The sequence below is a fragment of the Protopterus annectens genome, chromosome 13.part0 (genome assembly GCF_019279795.1).
Source record: "Protopterus annectens isolate FY-2018-M chromosome 13.part0, PAN1.0, whole genome shotgun sequence".
Classification (NCBI taxonomy): domain Eukaryota; kingdom Metazoa; phylum Chordata; order Ceratodontiformes; family Protopteridae; genus Protopterus; species Protopterus annectens.
In genome coordinates, this window is record NC_056747.1 from 395,607,597 (window position 1) to 395,634,093 (window position 26,497).

At 39.0% G+C, this 26,497-nt stretch overlaps 1 protein-coding gene across 1 annotated transcript in view; it reads left to right on the forward strand.

The window, feature by feature from the left end:
* The window catches only part of LOC122787359 (mucosa-associated lymphoid tissue lymphoma translocation protein 1-like), a 584,376-nt gene that overhangs the window by 515,738 nt on the left and 42,141 nt on the right, over positions 1-26,497 (forward strand). Inside the window, exon 17 of the mRNA XM_044054015.1 lies at positions 5,812-5,969. Coding sequence (XP_043909950.1) covers positions 5,812-5,969 — 158 coding nt within the window. The remainder of the gene's footprint in view (positions 1-5,811; positions 5,970-26,497) is intronic.

Sequence of the window (26,497 nt, forward strand, 5' to 3'; positions counted from 1 at the left end):
AGTTTGAGATAGTCATGTGTCTGATGTCATTTCTTTGTTTCTCTGGAAGGCCGGATAGTGGGTCCTTTAGGTGTTTTTGTGTCACACCAATGCATTTCTTTTCTTTTCTTTGGAGCCACTGCTCCAAAGATTTAAGTAGGTTTCCCATTTCTGTAAGCCTTAATCACCATAGGAGGAATGGGGGAGGCCATCCTGTAGGTTGAGAGGCTGGGAGGAACAATGCTAGGGGAACAAATATCCAAAATGGAAGTTAGAAGGTATATATATACCACCACAAAATATTTTTCCAGAGAAATGAGAGTACAAGTTGAACAAGTGTGGAGTATGGTGAGTGTGCTTGTCTTACTTATCTGTTCTTTCTAGAAACATAAAAATAATGCATACATATGTATGTATGTATGTATGTGTGTGTACATATAATGTAGTATAACAGTGAAGCCTATAAGGAAGTGATTTGTGACTTATTTCCCAATGAATGAGAATTAAAAAAGAAAAAAAAAACTTGCTGATGAAATCTGACTGTCAAGAAATGTCAAAGGTGCTGTCAAATGTTAGTATGTTTTTGTTTCATGTCTTTCACTTGTTCTAACAGTCAACAATCAAAATAAAGTCTACATATTTTAGGAAAAGAAAACTAGATGGTTTAGATTCACAATTTTATACAAGACAGAAGGTGATGTAACTGAATCATAAGAGATGACACTTAGCTTCTGTTGATGCCTTATTAATTAATTAATTTATTTACATTTGTTTATCGGGAAAGTGCAAATGGGCAAACAAGTCCCGTTTCAGTGGAGGTCTGAGGAGAAAAGCTCCACAAGAAATAATAACAGTAGCATATATATAACATATAGAATATTCAGGAAACACTTAGCAGCATTACATACAAAGCTCCATGAGAACTATTTCAGTAGTACTATAAATATACAAACTGCTCAGGTAACATTAGTGGCATTACATACAATGTAAGGATAAATAGAGTAGATCATTATGAAATAAACAGCAGCAAAGTCAACTCTGAGTGCAGTACATTAGGTCAGATATAATTATATGCATTTTGTCATATGAATCGTAGAAGACAGGAAAAATAAGATAAACGAGAAGAGATAGTCATTGACATGTATGTGTGCATACGAGAGGTAGTTTAGGAATAAAATAGCCTGGGGAGTTGCAGGGACCTAGCCAGGCATTAAGTAAGAGCAGTTTTAATTTATCTTTGAATGAATGTGTGCTGTTGAGGAGTCTGATTAGAGGGGGATTTGAGTTGTAGGATCTTGAGATACAGTTGGAGTAAAGAGCATTTCCTGTTTTGTTGTGATCTTTGTGAATTGAGAGGGGATGTTTGTTAGTAGAACGGAGAGTTCTATTGGTGGAGTGGAGTTGCAGTATCCACTTAGAGCAGAGCAGTTTTCAGGGTGAGAGACTAATCTTTGTGCAACTGAAATCGAGAGGAGATGAGGTAGCTCAAGCTAGCGCAGGTGACTTAGGACAATACAATGATTTGTGGAGTATGGCTTGGAAGTAAATTTGGCCATTTTATTATAGCACTGCAGGATGGACAGGAAGTTGGTGAAAATAGCAGAGGCATACAGAACTGTAAGTGAAAGGTAGGTGAATGGTAATCTTAGCTGGCTGCTTTAAGTCAGATATTGGTTGGCTCTGTTTGGCAGAACCAACTTCTGATGTTTTTTTTTAATTGGTTATTGGATGTGGAGATTAAATATCTTGGTGTCATCTACTATAAACCCTAATAATTTAGCAATAGATACTATCTCAATATTTCTGTTATTTAGTGATTTCAAAGTTAGCTTTACATTTGCTTTGAGACTTAGAAGTGAAAAGGAGATGTTTTGCCTTTTTGGGGTTTAGTATTAATCTTGACTTTGTAGCCAGTTTTATATGGAGAAGAATTAATCTTCTGCAAACTGTTTTAAAAGAATGGGATTTTGTGCAGACCAGATAAAAGTTGTCTCAGAAGTGTACTGGACTAGTTTGGTGTGATTTGAGGCAGAATGTATAAATTAGTGATAAATATATTAAACAGGAGTGGTCCCAGTGTGGTACCTTAGAGAATATCTGCAGAGACTGGTAAAAGGTTGAGATGCTAGATTGCTATTTAACAGCTTAAGATCTGTCAGGCGGGTACCTAAGGAATCAGGAGACCCTGCAGTAGGACAGATCAAGAACTAGAAGGGAGGGATTGGCCCTAGGACAGATGAAGGGAGACTAGCTGATGGAGCAGTTTATTATGGGAGAAAGTGCCAAAGGCTTTAGATAGGGCCAAGAAGAGGACAGATGCAATATTATCTGTATTGTGGCCTAGATTAACACTGTTAAAGAAGTCTAACAATGCAGTAATGGTATTGTGCTTTGGTCTAAAGCCATCTAACAATACAGTAATGTTACTGTGTTTTGGTCTAAAGCCATGCTGAGTGGTGGAGAGCAGGGTATTGGTAAGAAGGAATGGCTTGAGAAAGTGCTAACTAATGCATTACTGTCAGACATTTAAAATTATACCGTTTATATTACTGTATATGCATTCACAAAGTAACAACTCCTAGTCACTTAATAAGTAATTCACTATAAAGATAAATGGGAAAAAGCTGAATCTGCATGCACACATTCTGTCTCTCTCTCACGCACACACACACACACACACACACACACACACACACACACACACACACACACACACACACACACACACACACACTCATTGTAATTACTAAAAAAATATATCTTCCACATAACAACAATAGGTATACGAAAGTGCTGACTACGAGTAATAATATTTAATTGTATCACACACACCTGTCCCCATTTCTAAGCATACCACACCATGAAGGTGTTCTGCAGCAATTTTCCTTTATGCTGACAGAAAATCACAAAAATGTGTATGCAACTCAAGCAATGAGACTTTGTGTGATAAGTATAAAAATAAAGAATGGAGATGTATGTGCGAGGCCTGATGATAGAATGCAGCCTTTGGTGTGACGGCTTTAATTAAACTTCAAGGCTCTTAGGTTCTGAAGGGGAACTTTGATTCTTATCAGCTCTTGGTACAGGATTCTTGTTATTTGGCAGGGGAAAAGTAGCATTTGAATGAAGAAACATGTAGAGAGCATTGAGCTGAAGTCTGGTATATATAGGTTCATAGGTGTGTACTAGGCTAATGGCCCTGGAGCCTTTACAAGCCTAGCCCATAGAAGTGCCCTGACATCGTGCCGCCCGACGTTAGTTCCCAGTGCCACTACCAAGTACAGCCACTGGAGTGATCCCCGGGGTGAGCTTTCTATTTCCCATCCACTCATCAAGATTTCTCTTGAAAACATATGTGTCTAATAACACAAGGCATGAATGCAAACGGAAAGTAAAAGATGTACAAAGAAACGGAAGTACACGGACAGACTGATAGTTACACATCCCCAGGGTTTTACAAGATGGTGTTACAGATATCTAACAACACAGTTCAGGAGAGTAAAGTGCCTGTCAACTGAAAGGCATGTAAATAGTAAGGCATAGAATTAAAGGAAACAGTATTGCTTAGGAGATAATCAGAAAGAAAGGAAGAGGTTTTATATTTAAGCAATGTCCCCAGTTTCTTGGCATTTGCATTTGTGATGACCAATCAGGAACTGTTTGAATTCTGACTTAAATTTGGGGTAGCTTATTTGGCAGGTGAGGTCATAAGGGAGAGCTTGCCACATTTTAAGGGCAAGAACAGAGTTGCTATGATCTGCACAATATAGTTTTGTGGCAGGGTTTTGTAGTGAAGACCTACCAACAGATTGGCTTCTGAGGCTCTAGGTTGAGCCGACTGCAATGAGTTTCGTTGTGAGGGGAGATACGTCATCTTCATGGAGCTATTTGAAAAGTAAGAAACCAAGTATATGGTTGGCTTTGGCTCTTATCGGAAGCCATTTTGTTTTGGCTAAAGTGGGGCAGTAGTGTTCATTCCGAGCGGATATTGTAATAAAGTGGCAAATTGTATTTGATAAGGTCTGCAGGGCAGTTGTGTTTTTGTTTGAAGTGGTGATAAATAAAGGTAGGCTATACTGGAGTTGAACAATTAGGGCACCTTTGCCTAAGGCTGATCTGGCAGGAGATGAGAAGTAATGTGAGATTTTCTTTGTCCAGAATAAGAGGCAATTGATTTTGGATCTCAGTTTTTGAATATATCCCTGATAGATGATGGTGTAATCTAGACAAAAGAAGTAGTAATTGACAATTAAAAATGTTATGAGAGGAAGGGACAGTGTTTTTTAGTACCAAATAGTATACATTTGGTTTTATTAAGGTCTGGAAGAAGGTTTATGTTGACAAGCAACCAGTTTAGAGCCAGGAGATCATCTTAAATTGACTGAGTTTGGATTACTAGAAGGAAGGGATTGGCTCTATAGATGACCATGCCACCAGCATATAATAGAAGTTGTAGGTGGGGTAGATCCAGAGGAAATTTCTTTAAAAATGGAAAATAGCAGTGGAGAAAGAATAGAACCCTGAGGAAAATAAGTATGTGTAGGTGGAGTCAGAAAGGAAAGTGCTTATCTTTACATTAAAGGATCTGTTGACCAGGAAGTCCTTGAACTATAGAGTGGCTTCACAGCTAATACCAGTGTCTATAGGTAGATGAGTAATATAGAGTGGTCACCCACATCAAAGAATCTGGTAAGATCAATGAACATGGCATCAGTAAGGTTCCTTTGTCCATGTTGGTAAATGTAGTCTGTTAGGGTCTGTAGTGCAGTCAGGGTACTTCTACCTGCCCAACAGCCATGTTGTTTGTTGGAGAGCAAGTGGTATTTTACAGGTAGTAGTAAGGTGAGTGCAAGTTAACCTCTTCTGTGTCTTGCACAGTGTAAAGAGTATTGTGATGGGTCTGAAGTGGTTGGTGGAAGTAGGTGTAGAATCTTTGGGTATGGGTTTCACAAAGGTAGTCTTCCATACTGATGTATACCTAACTGTAGTGGCATATTAGAGTGGAACTTGGTGGAATATACCAGAATTATCAGCCTTGGCCACCATCACCACCAGCAGTGAAGGCTGTTCCATGACAGATGTCTGTAAATATTACACAAGTCTTTAAGGCTGTTGGTGAAAGGATTGGGGAGAAGAACCGATAGGGGCTGAATTGATACACACATTTAAGATTCTGATTGGAAAAGTCAAAAGCCTGACTTTGAAATGAATTGGTCAGCTAGCAGGTTTGTTATGTCACCCTGCTCAATGAAGGTGGTAACATTTACTAGCAGTTCAGCACACTGCTGTGTGGTTACCTTTGAGGTTTTGGACATAGCTGTAGAAGGCCTTGTTGTCTTTAGCCTAACAGGCTATCTTGACTTCATAACTGTCCCTGTCTGATAACTTATTTGTAACACTATTACTAAATGTGCTAGCCCATTCCCCACATCCCCTAAAAACTGGTGGGGGCATGACGTCTTGGATTGAGTGCAAGAAGCTGTACTGTCAGTACTGTCATGCCATCTGAAACATAGATATTCTCATCCCCCTCTGCAGAGCAGCAAATATTACAAAGCTGCTTCAAAATGGTGGAAGCACTTACTAAAGGAACCGAAGAAGGCATTATATTGGATGAAAAAAAGATATAGTGGTAGAAAATGCCGGCTACCTGTAAGTAATGCCACTGATGATTAGAGATCTGGAGAAGGCAAGGATGCTTATATTGCTGAGGGTATGCTGGGAAAAACAAAAAAAGCATTTATAGAGGACAGTCAAATTACTGAATATAGTAAGACTGCATATAATCTGCAAAACTTAATAACTAATTATTAATAAACTTTTTTTTTTCAGTCTTGCCAGAAAGCAGATATATAACATTTGATTGTGGAATTAAGGTTCAGCTGGGGTTTGCTGCCGAATTCTCCAACATTCTTATCATTTACACAAGAATAGTTGAGACTCCTCCTGGTATCTTATGGAGTGAAGCAAGACTCACAGACTTCACTGAGGTAGGGAGCTGAATCCCTTTAAATTGATGAAAATCTTCAAGACTCCTTAACCACAGAGATCAGCAGGTAATATTTAGAACTGCCATGGCAACAGCCCTGAACACCTGCGGCAATGAGTGGAATTGATTGATTACATTTGTGATGTTTATATATTTGCTATATCAGTGTTGCAGTCTTTAAATATGTAATTGTTGCATTTGCAAAGGCTGTATCGTAAAAGAATACAAATTCTGATTTCTCATTAGAAAGAAGCAAAACGAACAAGAAGTACATATAATTAGTCACAGGATTGCCTATTCACTATGACAGCTGTACAATAATGATAACAGAGTAAAATCCCTAAACTGGGGAAGAGATAATTCCTGTGCTAGAGTTTCAGCAGTGAAGAAGTCAGAAAACTGGACTTGTTTAGCATATAAAGTTGTGGCTTCCAGGCTGGGGCAAAGAGTGGAGCATATTAAAGAAGGTGAATAAAAAAGTAGAGATTATGGTATGTAAAGTTGTGCTGGTGTTAAATGGTAAAAATTAGAGCATGGAAGTCTGTAACAGTTGTATTCCTTTCTGTGTAGTTTAGATAGAAGTGGGTGGTTTGAATGAAGGAAATTTGGTCAAATAATAATTTTTTTGCAGTTTAGTTAAAAATGTGGCCATCTGGGTAGGGTAGTGCAAAGTTGGTGCATTTATTTCCTTTGCCATCAAGGTTCAACAAGGACTGAGATGATCACATTGAAATAAAAATTGCGGAGTTACAGCTGTCTACACAAGGAGAGGTTTGGGGCTTTGTACTGCATAAATACATTTATTTCAGTACATCTTCAGCCATTTGCTTTAATTTAGTCAATGGTGCTTTCTGTAAAATTAGTTAGACTAATCATACTAGACCCAGCTTACATTTAGCTATCAGTAATTTAGAAGGGGTGGTGTGAGGTGCTTACGTATACAGTGTGTGTGGGGGCCATTAAGAATTTTGTTTTATTCTAACAAGTACAATGTTGCTGAGCTGGCATTTTTTACCTGAAGTAAAAATGTTGCTTGGGAGTGATGAATGTAGGAGTCTGAGCAAGCAAGCCTGTTAAAGGCAAACCATGTAAATGGTGACAAATGTAATGTTTAATGGTGGTACAACAAATAAATCACTTAAACGGGAACATTAAGGTGAGTAGGGACAAGAAGTAAGCATATTAGATAAGGAACTCATACAAAACAGGGAAGTAGACATTCCTCATATGATTACCTATAGTTAACCCATTCACACCTCTCAGCAGTTGTTATTGAGGTGTCAAATTCCTGACTATTAAAAAGCTGGATGGTAATTGTCTGTAAGTCAGAATCACAGTAAATGTAAATATAAATATAATTATAAATATGAAATGTGAGATAAATCTTTTAAAAGCTGTTAGAACTTCTTTCTATCACAAAACAATGCAGAATGAAGTATCTAACAGTTTTTAAAGCCATTTGTTATACAGAGGTGTTTTGCCTGCTATCCTTGCTGTTCAGCCATCCCTGATTTTTGCAGAATGCCCCAGATTGTGCCTTATATTTTTCCCAGTCTAGCATATTGTTTTAGTTTTTTGGTAAATCACTGAGGATTACATTTATTTTTTATTGACATTTGATTACCAGGAAACTCCGACTGGGTAGAGCCCAATATTAGTGGAGGCCTGGAGAGAAAAGCTCCAAAATATTACAAAACATTTTAAGAACAATAATTTTAGTCTTTAAAAACAATACAAAAAAGCAACTGCAGGTTAAATAATTACACCCAGTTAGACATAATACAAAAACACTGGTTAAGCATATATACAAGTTATGTGATACTGATTTAACAGTTAGAGAAATTTTAACCAGTTTATAGAGAAATTAAAGGTAAAACAAAAGACTCTGCTTGGACATATCTTTGCTATTACTAATGTTTAGACAGCCCTGGCAGAATATAATGTTTTGGTTTTCTCCGTTAAAGTTAAGCTCTATTTTTAGTGTTCTGCATTGCCATTTACATCGCTTTGCTAAATGTATTATCTGCCTGTACTTGCTTTATTAGTGCTATATCTGCCTGTTATATTTTCTCTGATTGTTAGATAGCTACCTTTGTTAATCCCCCCATCCTTTTTACCAGGCTGGGGTACTGTGATAGAGTTGTTTTTGTAGAGTGATTGAGTTGTTAACCCTGTATCATAACCTACATAGCTGTAGAAGGCCTTGTTGCACTATCCCAAAACTGTACTTTTGCTTCATAACTGTCCCTGTCTGATAACTTATTTGTAACACTATTACTAAATGTGCTAGCCCATTCCCCTTCTATGTCTATCTCTCAAGCTCTCTATCCACCTACAATATTACTTCTACGTCTGTCCCTTGAGCTCTGTATTGTACCTACTAAATTACTTGCATACTATTCCTTCTCTACTGAATATTCCCCTTGTACTCCTTCCTCTTTTTACCTGCAACTTTCACCATTTAAAGAACCTAACCTAGACTGTCTCTCCTCTCATTTTACAGTTCCTCACTCCAGAAGCTCACTCCAGAAGCTCCCTCCCTACCTCAAAAACAAAAACGGAATACCTCCTGCAATACCTCTGACAATTCCCTGGAGCTTGCCAGCTAGATTGAGCAATAGAACTTCTGTGAAGACTGCCCTAAAGTAAACTTTGTGAATGTAGGTAGCCTTAAACCAACTACTGTCTCTGTAACTACCTACTTAGTAACTCATATACTTTTGTCTAACTTCCCTTGTAAGTGATTCAGCAGCCTACAGTGGACCAAACAAAAATCCCATCCCCTCCTAAGTCACCTTTGTCCTAGATATTTTCACAGTGAAAGTTTTAGGTGACCTGCACACCTTTCCTGCCTGCTTTCTTCATTCTTACCACTAGGTGGCAGCACCTACCAACCAAAAGACGGTACAACTTTAATTTTACTTTGGCTTCTCTCCTATGAAGCTGACTAAATAGCTTAAGAGCCAGTATTTTTCACTGTCAATAATCTGGTAATTCACCCCCTCTACAACATAAAATAATTAAATTAAAACATCTTTTCAGTCCTGAAAATTACCTCTCCCTATCTGGTTTTACATCTACTATACCTGCTTACCTTTCTATATCATCAGTAGTGGCTGATACTTTTTTTGCTGATGATTTTCTTTTTTTGTTCTTCCTCGCTCCGTTCGCCCTGCAGGCTCGCTCCGCTCCCCTACCCTACCCCCAAATCTCACCCACCCCCACTACCTCTAGATTTATACCCACATAGCCACTCCTACTTCCTCTCCAACCACTAAACTCTACCCCTTCCTCTTCCTATCCCCTCCCCATACACACCAGACATACACCACATATCTCCCTCCTCCTCCTTACTCAACACCATTACATTGCTTAACAAAATCCCAACATGCATGTAAAATATTCATCCCTCTCAATTCAATTATTACTCATTCTGAACCTAATCTACATCTACTATCTTACCCAGCCTAACCCCATCACCCACATCCCACTCTTACACACAACCTGCTCACTCCATACATCACAATCCCACTCATTCATCTCAATCTCTCCTGAACTATATCCCATCAACTACAATCTATGTTTTCATTACAAACTAATCTCTCCTTATAAAACCTCAACACCCACTCTATCCTCCATATCCCTCACAAATCTTTCAACACACATCACTCAAGCAAAACAATTCAAATACCTCTACTACATAATCCAACTTCTAACATCCATACTCTTATCTGGAGATATACACCCTAACCCAGGCCCAAAGACCTCCTCCTCTACATCTAAATCCATTCTACTAGCATCTCTTAATGCATAACACTTGGCTAACAAAATTCCAAACCTACATGCCTGGTTACTCCACAACAAACCAGACATCCTAGCCATTTCTGAAACCTGGCTAAAACCTCATATAAAAGATGCAGAGATATAGTACCACCTAATTACTCTATCATCAGAACAGACAGTACCCAAAAAAAGGGTGGTGGAGTAGCTCTACTCTACTCATCCTCTCTATGCATTACTCCCTATAATAAAGCTATCCCCCAGTTCGCCAATACAGAATTAATACTTGCTCAACTTCAGTTAAACAAACACAAATATATATGCCTAGCCTCCCTTTACATCCCCCCTGGAGACAATGTCCTCTCCTGGCTTTCAACTAATATCTCTAATGAAACTATTATCATGGGAGACACCAATATTAATTGGTCCTCCATTCAGTCCCCTACTCACTCCCTAAACATCAACCTGTATAACTATTCCCAACTCATCAACTCCATGATTAGGCCCTCTAAAGACTTCACTAGTGGCAACATCTTAGACTGGATCATAGTCTCTCACCCCCACTACTACCCTGATAGTGGAACTCTTCCTGACTCCCTCAGTGACCACCTTCCCATCTTCGCTAGGCATCTTCCCTCTCCCTTACAAGTTACTCATAATTACATCACTACCCAATGCCATAGAAACTTCAACCCAGAAGCCTTCTCTGACTCCCTAAAATCACTTAACTGGTACCCCTTAAAAACTCTACCCCTAGAAAATGCAATCGCACACTTTAATGCTACTTTCCTAAATCTTCTAGATACTCATGCTCCCTTAAAAACCAAAAAAATAAAAAACAAAACCACCCCTGGCTAACAAAAAACACACTAACCACCATGCGACTTAGAGACAAAGCCTGGTCACATTACCAAAGGAACAAATCTACCTCTACCCTCAATGAGTACAAAACTCTTCGTAACTCAGTTAAAAAGCTTATCACAGCAGACCGTCAAAACTACTTCTCCTTACTTCAAAGCAACCATAAAACCAACCCACAAAAGTTCTGGAGAGGTATAACTACCCTCTTAAAACCTGGTACAACAGAAAACCCAATCCCTTGCCCAAATGTACAAGACATTGATCTTGCCACCCAATTCAACTCTTTCTTCATAGACTCTATCTCCAAACTTACCTCTTCATTCTCTAATAACAATTCACCTCCTACTTCCACTTCTCATCACCCACTCCATCTTCATTCTCCAATTCCCCATCCTCACAACCCCCTCCTTTCTCCAATAAACGTATCCCTACTTCTACCATAAAAAACTCCTGCAGAAACTAACACCATGCACCAATGCCCCCGATAACATTCCATCATACTTCCTCAGTATAGCTGCAGAAGCCACTGCCCTCCCTATCAGTATCCTAATCAACCGCTCTATCCAAGGAGGTCTTGTTCCACAAATCTGGAAAAAAGCTTACATCATTCCCCTGCATGAAGGTGGCCATAATACTAATACTACCAATTTCCAGCCCATTGCCATCCTCTCTCCCATTTCAAAAATCCTAGAGAAATGTATCCATCTTCAACTCCTTACCTATCTCTTGGACAACAACCTATTAACTCCTACCCAACACGGATTCAGACCTAATCATAGCACCATGACTGCCTCCTATCCTTCCTGGAAACTGTGAATAAAGCTAGAGATTCTGGCTTCACTGTATCTACCATCCTACTCGACCTCTCTAAGGCCTTTGACACTATCTCTCATAACCTACTCCTTACTAAACTGTCTAACCTAAACCTATCACCTTCATCTCTCAATTGGTTTACCAGCTATCTCTCCAACAGACAACAAGCTGTCAAGTGGAAAAAGCCACATCCTTCTTCCTCAACACCCCCACAGGTGTCCCACAGGGTTCTATATTGGGCCCCCTCCTCTTCAATATATTCATTAATGATTTTTTCCACTCAATCCCTTATGCTAACATTATTCAATATGCAGATGATTCTACAATCATCTGCGCTGCCTCATCCATCCCTACTCTCTTAAAGCTGACTCAAGATGCCTTCTCTACCACAGAACAGTGGATGAAAGACAACCATCTAGCACTCAATGCAGCTAAAACAAAACTTATGATATTTACCCCCTCTAAAACTAATACCTTTGATAGAAAACTATTCTCCATCACCAGCCAAAATAATACACCTCTTGAACTGGTATCTGAAACCAAACTACTAGGAGTCCAAATCGATGACAAGCTTAAATTCAATTCCCATCTACTACTAAACATAAAAAAACCCACCAAAAACTTGGCATGCTCTACCGACACAATCAGTTCCTCACCTCAGCTACTAAGCTTACTCTCTCTACTACATTTCTCTTACCCTCCCTTCTTTATGGTGTCCCTCTTCTAACAAACCTACAATCATCTCTCAAAACTAAACTGTCCTCTTGTTATAATAAAATAGCCAGATTCGCCACTAGCAACAAATCATCAACCCATCACTGCGCACCTCTCCACAAACTAAACTGGCTAGAGCTTCCCAACTACCTCTTCTATACTCAGCTCACCTATGCACATAAACTCATTTTCCAGCCATCCCTCTGTCTCTCCCTCTCCACTACCTTTAAAATGCACTACACACAAAGACTACTCAGATCTACCAATCAAAACCTAATAGAAGTTTACAGACCCCTTCGCCCCCCAGGAAAAAATCTCCTGCCCTTTTCCCTAGCACGCCTATGGAACTCCCTCCCTCCCTCCATTCGTACCATCACTAGCCTCCCATCCTTTAAAAAAATCACTCCACTCACATCTAACATCCACATGGGAATGCTCCTGCTCCCATCCCTCATAACCTATTCCCCAATTCCTACAGTTTTCCATCTCACAAATTCCAGATAGCAAATTCATACTTGCTTCTAGTAAACAACTTCTTATTTGCATCTAGCAAATTACTTCTTATTTGCATCTAGCAAATTCTAAGCCTACTGCATCTAACTACTTATTCTTAATCCTACTAGAGCAATGTTCCCCTCAAAAAAAAAAAAACCTTCTATTTTTGACTGTAACCTCAGTATTTTTTGTTCTGTTTTTTAACCAGAATTGTTAAAATGTTAATCACTGTAATCTTTTTGTAATCTGTGTGTGGAGCTTTTCTCCCCAGGACTCCATTGAAAACGGGTTATTTTGGCCCAATGGACTATCCTGGTTAAACAACTGCAAATAAAATAAAATAAAAAAAAAATAAATAAAGTATAATACAAGCAGAAATTGCAATATGAAGTGAGAGAAGAGTCGGCTTATGCCATATTTAAAGAGAAAGCCTGGGGAGGCAAATTATTAGAAGTAAGGAAGTGACTGATAAAAGGGAGAGTATAGAGATGTAAGGTATGACTAGGTGTTTGTCACATTTAGGAATATAGTTTATCCTAGTTTTGAACAAGAACAAAGCCAACTTTTGTAGTGCTAGTTGTGTCTGTGAAAAAGTTTTTGGCTGTATAAAGCATCCTAAGTTTTTGATAAGTTTTTCTTTTGCAATTGTGTATATTCAGATTGAATTTAAGATTATCAGCTAGTGTCATCCCTTATAATTTGCTATGAGAAGTGACTTCAGTGGTTGTATTATCAAGAGAGAGGACTTTAGATGTTGTTTTTCTCATGAGAGAGGGAGTTGAAAAAAATTAGTAGTTTCTTTTGGGGGGGGGGTTGAGCATGAGTTGTAAATTACAAAGCCATGTTTCAGTCACTGTTAAAGCTTCCTGACTAATTTTTTGGAGGTGTGCCATGCTGTCAGATGTTCAAATGAATGTGGAGTCATCTGTGTACTCTATTAGGGAGGCCTGTTGTGTAGATGTGTGGAGGGTGCTGTTGAGAATGTTAAAGAAGATGGGACCAAAGATAGAGCCTTGTGGTACACCGGTGCTGATTTGGAGGTATGGAGAGAGGGTGGAGTGCCATTTTGCTGACTGATGTCTATTAGATAGTTAGCTTTTGAACCATAGAAGGGTAGGCTGAGAGAGACATAATTAGGTCATTTGAAGTAGATGTTTTCTGTGATAAAATGTGTCGAAAACTTTAGGAAACTCTAGAAATAAGGAAGAGACTAGTTTGCCATTATCTCTAGCTTTTTGACAGTACCTATACAGGTTAGAAGTGTAGTGTTAGTGCTATGAGAAGGATAGAAGCCATGTTGTGTGGGGAACAGGAGTTCTTCCTGCAGGAGATAGTTCAGCAATTAATTATGAATGCATTCTTAAAGTGTTTTGGAGGAGGGGAAATGACTGCTATAGGTCTAAAGTTAGTAATTTCTGTTAAATTTCCCCCTTTGTACAGAGGGAAAATGTGTGACGTTTTCCAGAGTGAGGGAATGTGGGATTCCTGGTTTTACCTATTTATAAGGCTTGAGACATGAAAGACAATGCTATCGGCTACTATTTTAAAGTACTCGCTTGGAAGATCATCAGCTGAAGTAGAGCATAATTTGAGTTTAAGAGCAATTTTCTAAAGGATAGGGGCACAGGTTTGAAAGTGAAACTGGATGTGGTGATACATGGATGTTGGGCAGGTTTAGGATTAGACGCTGAGCGATCCTTGGTTAAAAAAGCTTTACTATCTATGAAATTAGTTAAGCTGCATTGTGGTTTTGAGTGATGGGTTACTGGAAAGAGAGGCTAAGGTTATATTTATGGCCGGGATGAAAGATTTCTTTAGTGGCTGTCCAGAATTTTTAGGATTGTGTTTAGTATTATTCTGAAAGTTAGTATAGTTTTTTGTCTTCATTAATTTGCTTTTCAGTACGATTGTGAAACATTCTGAAGTTTAAAATATTATGGTGTTTTATATTTTTACCATTCTTTCACCATTTTTTTTGTACACTGCATTAGATTTTTAGTCTTCTTGTATAGTTAAATTGCATTATTTGTTTTTAACCTCTTCCTTCTAGGAGGTGCAAGGCTATTTAAGATATTCAGGAAAGTTGTACTGATTTCATTTATAGCATTATCTAAGGGGAGGGTGTTTAGGAAGTTCTAGTTAATAGATAATGTGGAAGTAAAGATAATTTCTGAGTTAAACTTAGAAAGGTTGTGTGTTGTTTTATAAACATGCCATGTGAGATGTCTGGTTGCATAGATTTGGTGATGATCAGTGAGACAGTCAAACCTTGTACCTGAGGTGGTGTATTTGCTAGAGTCTGATACTAGGATCCAGTCTAATAGGGGATTTGATGTCTTGCTATAATATGTGGGGCTGCTAATTAGTTGCATGAAACCAAATAAGTTCATGCTAGATGTAGGGGAGTTAGAGTTTATGTCCAACCAATTGACATTCGTATCATTCATAGTCTTTGTTCTTGTGAATTTGTTATGGATATCCAATGTAGGATATTTTCCAGTATAACTGGTCACCAGGAGGGATGTAAAGAGCAGTAATACATACTTGTTTATAGTTGTTTAATTTCAGGAAGGTCACAAGAAGGTTTGTAGAACTGAATTTTAAAATTGGTCTGTTAAGTGACATGTGGTAGTTGTTGTATAATGTTAAAGTAGGACCACTACCTTTCCTCTTTATGTGGTCATTATGGATGGTATTATAGATGGCAGGTGTAATTTCAGAGTTGTTTATGCTGTGTTTAAGCCAAGTTTCAGTTACAGGGAGAATATCAGGCTTATGAAGGGTAATCTAGGCATGTAGTTCAACAATTTTATTTCTTATTCCTTATGGCTGCAAAAGGTAAATTACCAGGGTTGAGGTGAGGGTTGACTGTTGTAGGGTTAGTGTAGTGTGTGGAAAACAATTGTCTTTATATTGGTTGTGATTGATGGGACCAGGATTAGGGTGACTCACTGATACTTGTTTTTGAAGAGTATTTTCCCACTTAATTTTACTTTGGTTTTGAGTTGAAATGGAGTTAATCAGTCTATGTTTAGAGTAAAGGTAAGGTGCATCATTAGATAAGTTTGGTGTGATTTGTGGATAGTGTAGGGAATAAGGATGAATAGGTGGTTGGGACAGAGTTGGAGAGATGCTGAGAGCTATGACAGAGTCATGGTAGGATGACAGCTGGCCAGCAGCAGGAGATGAATAGAGGATAAGCTGAGGAGTAGCATGACTAAGTAAAGGGATCTGTATATTATAGTTGGTAGGTAATGAGAAAGAAGGGTCAAGAGGAAAAAGAAGTCGCAGCGAAGAAGACATTTAGTGGTAGTGGTGTCTGTAAATTGACAGTGGGGAGGTAGGAAAGAAATATTTTTTATGAAGGAATAGAGTAGGTTGTCCTAGTCAATAAATAAAATGTCTTCATTATATTCATATTGTCCTGATTATAGTTAGACTGTAAAGCCAGACGTGAGAATTTCATAATTCTTATTGTAAAGAAAATGCATGTTGATGCAAATGCTGTTGTTCTATCAACTTTTTAAGTGAATTAGAACACTATTTAAAAAACATCCCTGATTTTGATTCCTTGCCCCCTCCCCATTATTTTTGGATTTGTCTACAATTCTTAAATATTGATACAAATTAGTATTCAGTGAAAGGGAGGTAAAACTTAAGTCTGCTGCAGCTTCAGTAGTTGCACAAAAGCAATAACAAGGAGATGGCTCGCTCACTCAGGTGAAGCCAGAGTTGCAATAGTCAACTATTACCAAGGGGAGAGACTAGAAAGCATTTAAATGTTCATCTTTCTCTAGTAGTTATTTTCACAGGAGGGAGTTTATTCCAAATTTTTCCAGAGAAGGTGGAAAACACTAAGGCACCAAACTTACTGAAGAACATGAGAATATGAGCCAACTCATGAATGGTTTGTCTAAGGCTGCATGTAGACGCACTTCAGTTAATATAATTGGCAAATGATGGCGGCTTTGGTAGGAGAATCATTGGGTAATGATGGCAGCTTTGGTAGGAGAATCACTGGGGAATGATGACAGCTTTGGTAGGAGAATCGTTGGGTAATGATGGCAGCTTTGGTACCAGAGGAGGTTTGTGTCAAGCACAATTATATAAAATTGACGTAGTGGGCATATTCAAGCCAGCCAAGACCTTTCAGAAAAAAAAACAGTGGTGGATATAGCTATTGCACCCATAAGCAAGACTGATAATCCTGTTATATGCTTATTCCAGTTTACTTTGATATGGTGAGGCTACATTATTACAGATGTGGGAAGAGTTCATGAAACAGCATGGAAGACAGAAGCATTCTCTCTTACAGAGATTTAGGCCTTTACAATTTATCCAAGGTAAGGTTAGTTTTTTCAGCCATGTTGTATAAATGAAATCAAAATTTAGTTGTTTATCGAAGATAATAGCAATAATGGTAGTCATTTCAACTTCTAACCCTCAGGTGAGATGCAGGGAATGCATAGGGTTGGGATGAGCTTGGGGCTGGGCAGTTATTGAGGGAGGTTTAGGAAATCAAAGTATTAATGCTGTTTTTGTGGCAGTTAGGATCATATCCATGCAATTTGGCAATGTCGCTATTGTGTGAAAGGATGACTGCGGCAGAACATGGAGGGTGTGCAGAGTAGAATCCAGGGGCACAATTGTGGAGACATATGCATTGTTGCTGGAGGTTAATTGAGCAAGGCAGCTGCAAAGCATCAATTCCACTCTCAGTTTACTTTATGGTTTTGATATAAGTAGGAGGCAGATCACAACTTCTTAAGGGAAATTTCCCAGTCAAACCATTGCACATTTTGAAACTTGTATATTATAGCAATAAAAGGTTGATCTCAGTTGTAAATTTTCTGTAGAGTGTGTGTGTGTGTGTGTGTGTGTGTGTGTGTGTGTGTGTGTGTGTGTGTGTGTGTGTGTGTGTGTGTGTGTATGTATGTGTGTGTGTGTGTGTGTATGTGTGTGTATGTGTGTGTGTGATGTCCCTATTTCAGTAGGATTGTCCCAGGATGGGCATTCTGATCCCGAGTCCCGGCAAAACAACCTCTGCTTTGTTTTTTTTTTTTTGATTGGCCCATATACCGGTATACCAGCCAATCAAAAAATTGCAAAACGGAGCTCTGTTCAATGTGGAACTGCTTGATGTTCCACATTGAACAGAAGAGGGTTCGCTGTGCAAGTTTTTGATTGGCTCGTATACCGGTATATGAGCCAATAAAAAAAAAATTGAAAAACGGAGCTCTGTTCAATGCAGAACTGCTCGATGTTTTTGATTGGCTTGTATACTTCAATGCGGAACTGCTCGATGTTTTTGATTGGCTTGTATACCGGTATATGAGCCAATAAAAAAAAAATAAAAAAACGGAGCTCTGTTCAATGCAGAACTGCTTGATGTTCCGCATTGAACAGAAGAGGGTCTGCTGTGTGAGTTTTTGATTGGTTCATATACCAGCATATGGGCCAATCAAAAATCGCCAAACACGGAGCTACTTGTCTTTAATGCGGAACTGCAATGTTCCGCATTAAAGACTAAAGACCTTTTTTTTTTAGTCTTCACGTAGTGTGAAAGACCTTTTGTTCCGACCCGGCCAGTCAAGAATCTGGCAACCCTAAAAGAGGATGAAAAAATATATGCTGGTATAATACCAGCACATATTTTTTCGTCCTCTTTTTCGTATAACCAAATATGGTAACCCTACCCATGACAGAAATTTATGAGTTGACAGAGAACCAAGGAACGGTTAGATGCTTGACAGCAGTAGACTTGACAAAGGGGTGTTTAAGCAGATACTGAAAAAAATAGCCATTTTACCCCTGTTTCAGTACCCAGTGCTACCACATGGCCTACATGTAGCTTATGTTACTTGCAGAAATTGATGGATAAAAATACTGAATGGAACCTTGAAAACAAAATTTTAAAACTTAAATTCTTATCCATAGCTATCTACCTGAGAAATAAGCAGAAGCAGAATCTGTATAGCAGCAACCAATATTTAAGAACAAGCCTGGATTGTCTGTGGTTAGCCAGGAAAGAAAGAAATGATTGTCAAATGTCTGAAGTTCATCATATTGATCACTATGTAATAGTCTTAGCTATATGGGGTTATAACCTGCATATGTTATAAAAGCCAGCCAGATTCCAAAAGCTTAAGGGCACCTTCCATTTACCCAAACCATCTGTCAGCTCAAGCTGAGCTGGCTAAAAAGACAGGTTTTGGTACAAAGCCATTTAGAGCACTACACTCCTCTGAGGCTTTCAAGGACTGATGGTCGGCTTGTGCTGTTCCTTTGCTGGGCAGATAAGTTCCCCTTGGGGAAAATCCTTTAATTTAAAAAAAAGCAGTTTGCTTATTAATACTTTTCTGTTTAGGAAAGTTAATTTAAATCTAGGTGTGCGTGTTTAAATGGACTGTAATGTACTTTTAAAAGAGAGAGCTCTTTTTTCCTGTCAGTTTAAAAGTTATTTAAAGCAACTGAAAAAAAATTTGTGGAGAAATTTTTATTTTACTTTTTAAGGCTGACAGACTGTTTAAAGTTGTTTTTACTACATTTGTATGAGAAAAAGTGATGTGTAAAGACTTAAGTTTTACCAGCTTTTGCTGCTTGTTTTCCCCAGGAAAGAGGAATCAGTTTTGGCTTGAACATGAAGCAAACTGTCAGTCTCATGGTTGGTCCTTCTTCCAGCAACAAAAAACACTGTAGGCTCGCGATTTGCCTCAGCCATGTGGCGGGGGTGGACTCTGCTGATGCTATTTATTGTAGCTTAGACCACTCATCTTTCACCTCAGATCCCTCTGGTGTATCACCTACAGCTGCTGTCAACAGGGGTTAGCTGCACCCTCTGCGGGTGTGGGGGTCCCCTCAGTGGGCAAGGGAAAGCCACTGTTGTCGATCCTGGGAGAGGGAAGAGGGAAGGTTTCCCTGTTATGTCAAAATGTTGTGCCCATCCCTGGGAAAGCTGCTGCTGCCATTAATAACACTGCTGGCCCCATTTTTCTTGTGAAAAAGAAACAGAAAATTAAGCATGTATCTATTCCTCCTCAAATTTCCTTAGACAGGAGTAGTTTACTGGGTCTGGCTAAGGGTTTACTTCAGGCAATTGATCCTTCTTGTAAAGTAATTTCTGGTTAAATAAACAGTTGTACCTCTTTTTCTGAAGAGATTCAAGATTCTAAATCTGTGCAGGAAGATGAAAGGACACAAACAGGGGTTTCTCCTCAGATTTCTGATTCAGACTCAGAGGAGGGCTCACTTTCTGATTCTCCATGTGGGGAGTTCTGTTTCTCTGAGACTGTTTCAAAAATGTGCCAGTGTTTTCCATGGAAGAACACTGAGGTTTCTCAGTCTGTCAGAAAATACCATGAGCTGTCACAGAAAGAACTCCCAAAACCTTCACTCATTCATTCAGTTCTGTAGCTTTGTAGGATGTAGGAGTTACTGCTTGCAATTTTCCTTATAGTCAGCCAGCTGCCCTCAAAAAGACAGATGGGATATACAGTGGATATAAAAAGTTTACACACCCTTGTCAAAATGCCAGGTTTTTGGTATATAAAAAAATGAGAGCGCAATAAATCATTTCAAAACTTTTCCCACCTTTAATTTGACCTATAACCTGTACAATTCAATTGAAAAACAAACATCTGTTAGGGGAAAAATATAAAAAAAAAAATACAATACGCTGGTTGCATAAGTGTGCACACCCTTAAACTAATACTTTGTTGTGTGTGCATACCCTTAAACTAATACTTTGTTGAAGCATCTTTTAATTTAATTACAGCATTCAGTCTTCTTGGGTACACACCTGCCATCAATTAAAGAGATTCTGATTAACCCCAAATAAATTTCAGCTGTCCCAGTAGGATTTTCTTGACATATACTCAGTTGCCTGCTACAGGAAAAGCCATGGTTCACATAGAGCTTACAAAGCATCAAAGGGATCTCATTGTTGAAAGGTATCAGTCAGGAGAAGGGTACAAAACAATTTCCACAGCATTGGATATACCATGGAAGACAGTGAAGACAGTCATCAAAAAGTGGAGAAAATATGGGATAACAGTGACGTTGCAAAGAACTGGACATCCCTCCAAAATCGATGAAAAGACCAGATGAAATCTGGTCAAGGAGACTGCCAAGAGACCTACAGCAACACCGAAGGAGCTGCAGGAATTCCTGGCAAGTACTGGCTGTGTACTACATGTGACAACAATCTCCTGTATTCTCCATATGTCTGGACTATGGGGTAGGCTTGCAAGACAGAAGCCTTTTCTTACACAGACAAACATCCAGGCCTGGCTAAAATTGGCAAAACAATACCTCAAGTCTCCTAAAGGCATGTGGGAAAATGTGTTATGGTCTGATGAGACCAATGTTGAACTTTTCAGCCACAATTCCAAAAGGTATGTTTGGAGCAAAAACAACACTTTGCATCATCAAAAGAACACCATCCCCACAGTGAAGCATGGTGGTTGCAGTATCATGCTTTGTGGTTGCTTTTCTTCAGCTGGAACTGGGGCTTTAGTAAAGGTGGAGGGAATTATGAACAGTTCCAAATATCAGTCACTTTTGGCCCAAAACCTTCAGGTGTCTGCTAGTAAGCAGAAGAGGAATTTCACCTTTCAACACTACAATGACTCAAAGCATACATCCAAATCAACAAAATAATGACTTCACAAGAAGAAAATTAAAGTTTTGGAATGGCCCAGCCACATACCAGACCTAACTCCAATAGAAAATCTGTGGGGTGACCTGAAGAGGGCTGTGCACAAGAGATGCCCTCCCAATCTGACAGATTTAGAGCGCTTTTAAGGAAAAGTGGGCAAATATTGCCAAGTCAAGATGTGCCATGCTGATAGACTCCTACACAAGAAGACTGAATGCTGTAATTAAATCAAAAGGTACTTTAACAATGTATTAGTTTAAAGGTGTGCACACACAACAAAGTATCAGTTTAAGGGTATGCACACTTACGCAACCAGTGTATTGTACGTTTTTTGTTTATTTTTTATATTTTTTTCCCCTACCAGATTTGTTTGTTTTTCAATTGAATTGAGTAGGTTATAGGTCACATTAAAGGTGGGAAACGTTTTGAAATTATTTATTGTAGTCTCATTTTTTATATCACAAACACCTGACATTTTAACAGGGGTGTGTAAACTTTTTATATCGACTGTATAAAGTTCTCCAGCCTTTTAGGTTTTTATATGCTGTTCACAAACCTGACCGAGCAGCTATAGGTTCATAGGTTCGTAGGTGTGTACAAGACTAGTAGCCACTAGCACCATGTATCTCAAATCTTTGACAAGTTCTGGTACCCTTGATAAGTGTACGCAGGAGCTTGGGAGATGAAACATTTGCAAGCAGGGTCCTGGGAGCTGAACCATTTACAGGCTGCCTGTGTCCATTAGAGACATAAATGCCAAACCAGGGAAAAGTTTCCTGTTCCCCATCCAATTGTCCAAGTTACACTTGAATTGGGTTAGAGAGGAACTCTGCTTCACATGGATGGGGAGCCTGTTCCAGAGAAGGGGTAGTCTCTAGGATACATATCTCTCTCCACCAGGTCCTATTTATATCACAGGCAATGTTTAAGTCTTTAGAATGGGTAATTCTGGTGCTGTTTGTTTTGTGGATGTGCAGAAAGTCCATCAGAGTGGGGTTTGATAATGCCTTGTATGCCAGGCATAGATTTTCACTTAATAGCCTGTAGGAAACAAAATGCAGGGATAGGGCTTTGAGGCGGTCTGCATATGACATGTTAATTACACCCTGTATTTTCTTAGTAAGGCACCTCTGTGGAGCTTCCAGTTGTTGGATGTGCCTGGTTAGGTACATTTCAAAACGGACATTGTACTCAATAATAGGTCTGATGAATGCTGAATACAGTGGAACAATGACCTCCTTGGACCTAGATGCTATATGTTTGTTTATAAGTTGCACAACACAAAATGATTTCCTCACTACTGTAGAAATGTGATAGTGAAAGGCTACATTAGTGTCTATATGTGTCCACAAGTCTCTGATTACTGGGTCAGTTCTTAGTGGTATTCAAAATCATGTCACTTCAAAACCCTGCCTGTACAGTACTTCCTTTCAAGTTTCCTGGTAACACTAGATGTAAAAGATGCTTATCACCACACCCCTATTCATCTAGACTTCTGGTGTTTAAGGTTTATGTGTCTGGATCACATGTATCAGTTCTCTGCCTACTCTTTTGACTATTTACTGCAGTAAGAGTTCTCACAAAGTGTCTAGCTCCAGTTATAGCTCATTGCAGGCTACAGGGTATCCACATTTTTCCATATTTAGATGACTTGCTTATCTTTGGAGAGTCTTTTACAAAGTGTTTGGAATCTCTTACTTGAATGAAAGATCTCTTACACAAGCTGGGTTACAAGAGAACACTTAAAAGTCTTTTACAAAGCTGCTTGAATTCTCTTTTGATGAAAGATCTCTTACACAAGCTGGGTTACAAGAGAACACTTAAAAGTCCTTTTTGATTCCATCTCACAGGACTGTATTCCTGGGGTGTCGACTATACACCTCTGTTCAAAGAGCTTTTTCTACAGAAAAATAGATCATTACCTATATCTATTTCTACGGTTTTCCACTCAGACTTTGGTCACTGTGAAGGAATACTTCAGGATTTTGGGTTTCATAACATCTATGATTCTCATGTTACCCCCTGGGAAGACTCCATATGAAAAAGATACAATGGTATCTGAAGTCTGTTTCTTCCCAGCACCAATATCCTTTGTTTTTTCAGTGATGGGGTTTGAGAGAAGGGAAATCATTTGGTGGAGACAGATATCCCTAAATCCAGGTCTCCCCTTCTCCCTCCCTGTTCAAAAGCAGTCAGTCACCACAGACATGTTAGACTTTGCTTGGAGAGTAGTTTCAGGGGGGATAAAAGTGCAAGGTGTGTGGGACACTAAGGACAGATGCAAGCACGTAAATATAAATGAGATGCTTGCCCTGATCAAGGCATTCAACTTCCAGATTCAACTTTGAAATTTGGGACATCTTCAAGTTGTTACAGACAATACCACAGTTATGTGGTACATCAACAAGCAAGTGGAGAATGAGGTCATATCCTGTTTGCTGACTAGCCACGTTAGCTTGGGATATAACTTCACAGCACAGTTTCATTCTGTAGGCATGCTACATTCCATCAGAGCAAAAATGTGTGGCAGACAAGATGAGCAGGACAAGAGCAAACTCTCACAAATGGAAACTAGACCTAGGGGTCTTCAAAGATTTGAGCCAATTCATAGGATCATAGGATAATTTGTTGGGAGTTCCTCAAGTAGACCTATTTGCCTCCTCTGTGAACAATCAGCTGGCAAGATTCTGTTCCAGGACTCAATGCAAAAAGACATGGAAGACAGATGCATTTTCTTTTCCTTGGACAAGAATGTTCCGGTATGCTTTTCTATGCTTTTCATTGATATCCAGGGTACTGCTGTAGATTCAGAAGGAATCCCCCAAGACAATTTTGGTGACTCCTCTCATTTGGAAATCGTCAGAGGCAATTACTGCAAGCTTCCTCATTGACTGGATCTACACACACAAGAACGGTGTTGTTTGATACACCCTGACCCCAATCAACTTCAACTGACTACCTGGATGATAGGGTCTTAATTCTCTTTAGGTACCTTTTGTACCAAGGACAGGCACCAGGTACTAATGAAGGCAAGAAAGCCTGCTTCTAGAAGATCAGATATTAATAAATGGAAAAGTTTTTTCTAGTTGGTGGCAACAATATAACCAGCACCCATTCAGAGCTAGTTGTTCTCTGGTTTTACAATATTTGTGTGTGCTATGACTTTCTTACTCCTCTGTCAGGGTTCTCTTATCAGTCATTTCAGCATGCCTTACCCAAGGATGTTCCTCTTTCAATGTAGTCTCATGTCAAAATGTTCCTGAAAGGTTTTCTGTAAGAGGCCTCCAAGAAAACCGGTGGCCCATCCTTGGGATCATAAGTTTGTTTTAGAGAAACTAACAGCTAACCTGACTAACTGGAGGTTCTTAATATGGAAAACAGTTTTACTGATTGCTCTGACTTCTGCAAGAGGGGTATCTGAGTTGCAAGTGCTTATGGTGAGTCAACCGTATTTATTTTCCCTAGAGAAGGGTTTCTGTTGCTCATCCGGTCAGGATAAAACAGATGAACAGTTGCTCTGTTCAACTTCCTCCCTCTTTGAGAAATAGATCATATACCAAATGCCAGTATTCAATGGCATACAATTACACAGAAATGATCTACTGACATGCAATTATACAGAGCTAATTCTTTGGGATGCAATCATACACAATTAGACACACAAAGCAATCTTGTCCAGGTTGTTGTGTATTTTACTCTAGATCTAGAAATATAACCTGATCATGTAACATAAAAATCAGAATTGGATCTAGCAATGAAGACTGTCTTCAAGGAATGTTCAACTTTGGAGACTTCTGGGACATTATCAGGAATGGGAATGGATACGGAGACATGTTCTTCAGGATGAACATTGTCAGGGTTGCTCTGAGATCTAGAGTCTGCATCACAGTTATGATACTGTGATATCATTTCAGACACAGAAGAAGATGCCTGAGGTTTCTCCTGTATTCTATACCCTCAGATTCCACTAAGTAGGATCTCAGCTCTACACATAATGCCTCTCACTTGACCAATTTGATCAAAGCCTCTCTCTGTTTGCATCCTTACTGTCTCTCCTTTTAATGGACAAAGAAATCTGCTCATTTTATCATAGCTGGACTTCTGAAAGGAACGCTTCTTAAGTATTTGGGCTTTGATTGTTCTGTTGTTTTAGCATTAGGCATCAACAAACCAGAACTGATAGGCAAGGTTGTTCTGGTTTGCCTAGATAGAGCTTTGTGGACAGGCGAGCCAAGTAGGTTGTCACGGGGTATATTTCTGAGACTGAGTAAATTTAAGAAGATATCAGTATTGTCATGCTTTGACCTCTCTAGTAATTGCTTTGCACTGTAGTGCACATTCAGCATGGCTGTTTGACTGTGGGTATTCCAGACTACTAGTAACATGGATAAAGTCCCACTCTTTTGCAAATTCTGAAACAATCGACTGGTAAACTGGGTACTGTTGTCAGAAATAACTTCATGTGGACTACCATGGACTGAGAAATTATGTTTTATCTTAGTAATAACAGCATTGGACATTAGGCTAGGTAGCAAATCAATTTCAAACCAGTTTGAATAAGAATCTACCAACACTAAGTAATGCTGGTTTTTCCACTTAAATATGTCAGTGGCTACTGTTGACCAAGGTAGTTCAGGAATCTGGCTATGCTGAAGTGGTTCTTTTTGCATATGTGGTTTAGTACTACTGCATACTGAACAAGATGAAAGCACATTATCAATGTCTTTTGACAGAGAAGGCCAAAATACTAGTCCTCTCATCTTTCTTTTGGTAGCTTCGGAACCTGGATGTCCATGAAGCAAAATCTGAATGTATTCATATTGTAAGGAAGTAGGAACAATAATTTTTGGATCTTTAAAAATGATACCATCTTCCATCAGCATCACAGCTCTGTATGGAAAATAAGGTTGGACTTCTGACGGTACACAAGAATGCTTTGACGGACATCCAACATTGATGAAATGGTTGAGCTTCTTCCAAACTGGATCAGTCTTTTTATGATCTCTTAGGTCATCAAGTCTCATGGTAGAAAAGGTATGCACTTCCATGACATCAGAGTCAAAATTCTCTGCATCAACCTGTTCTGTAGTATTTCTGGGTGATCTGGATAAGGTATCAGCCAGATAAAGAAGTCTGCCTTTTGTGTAGACCACTTTGAAATTATACTTTTGTAATTTGAGCATTATTCTTTGTAGTCTTGCTGGTGTGGT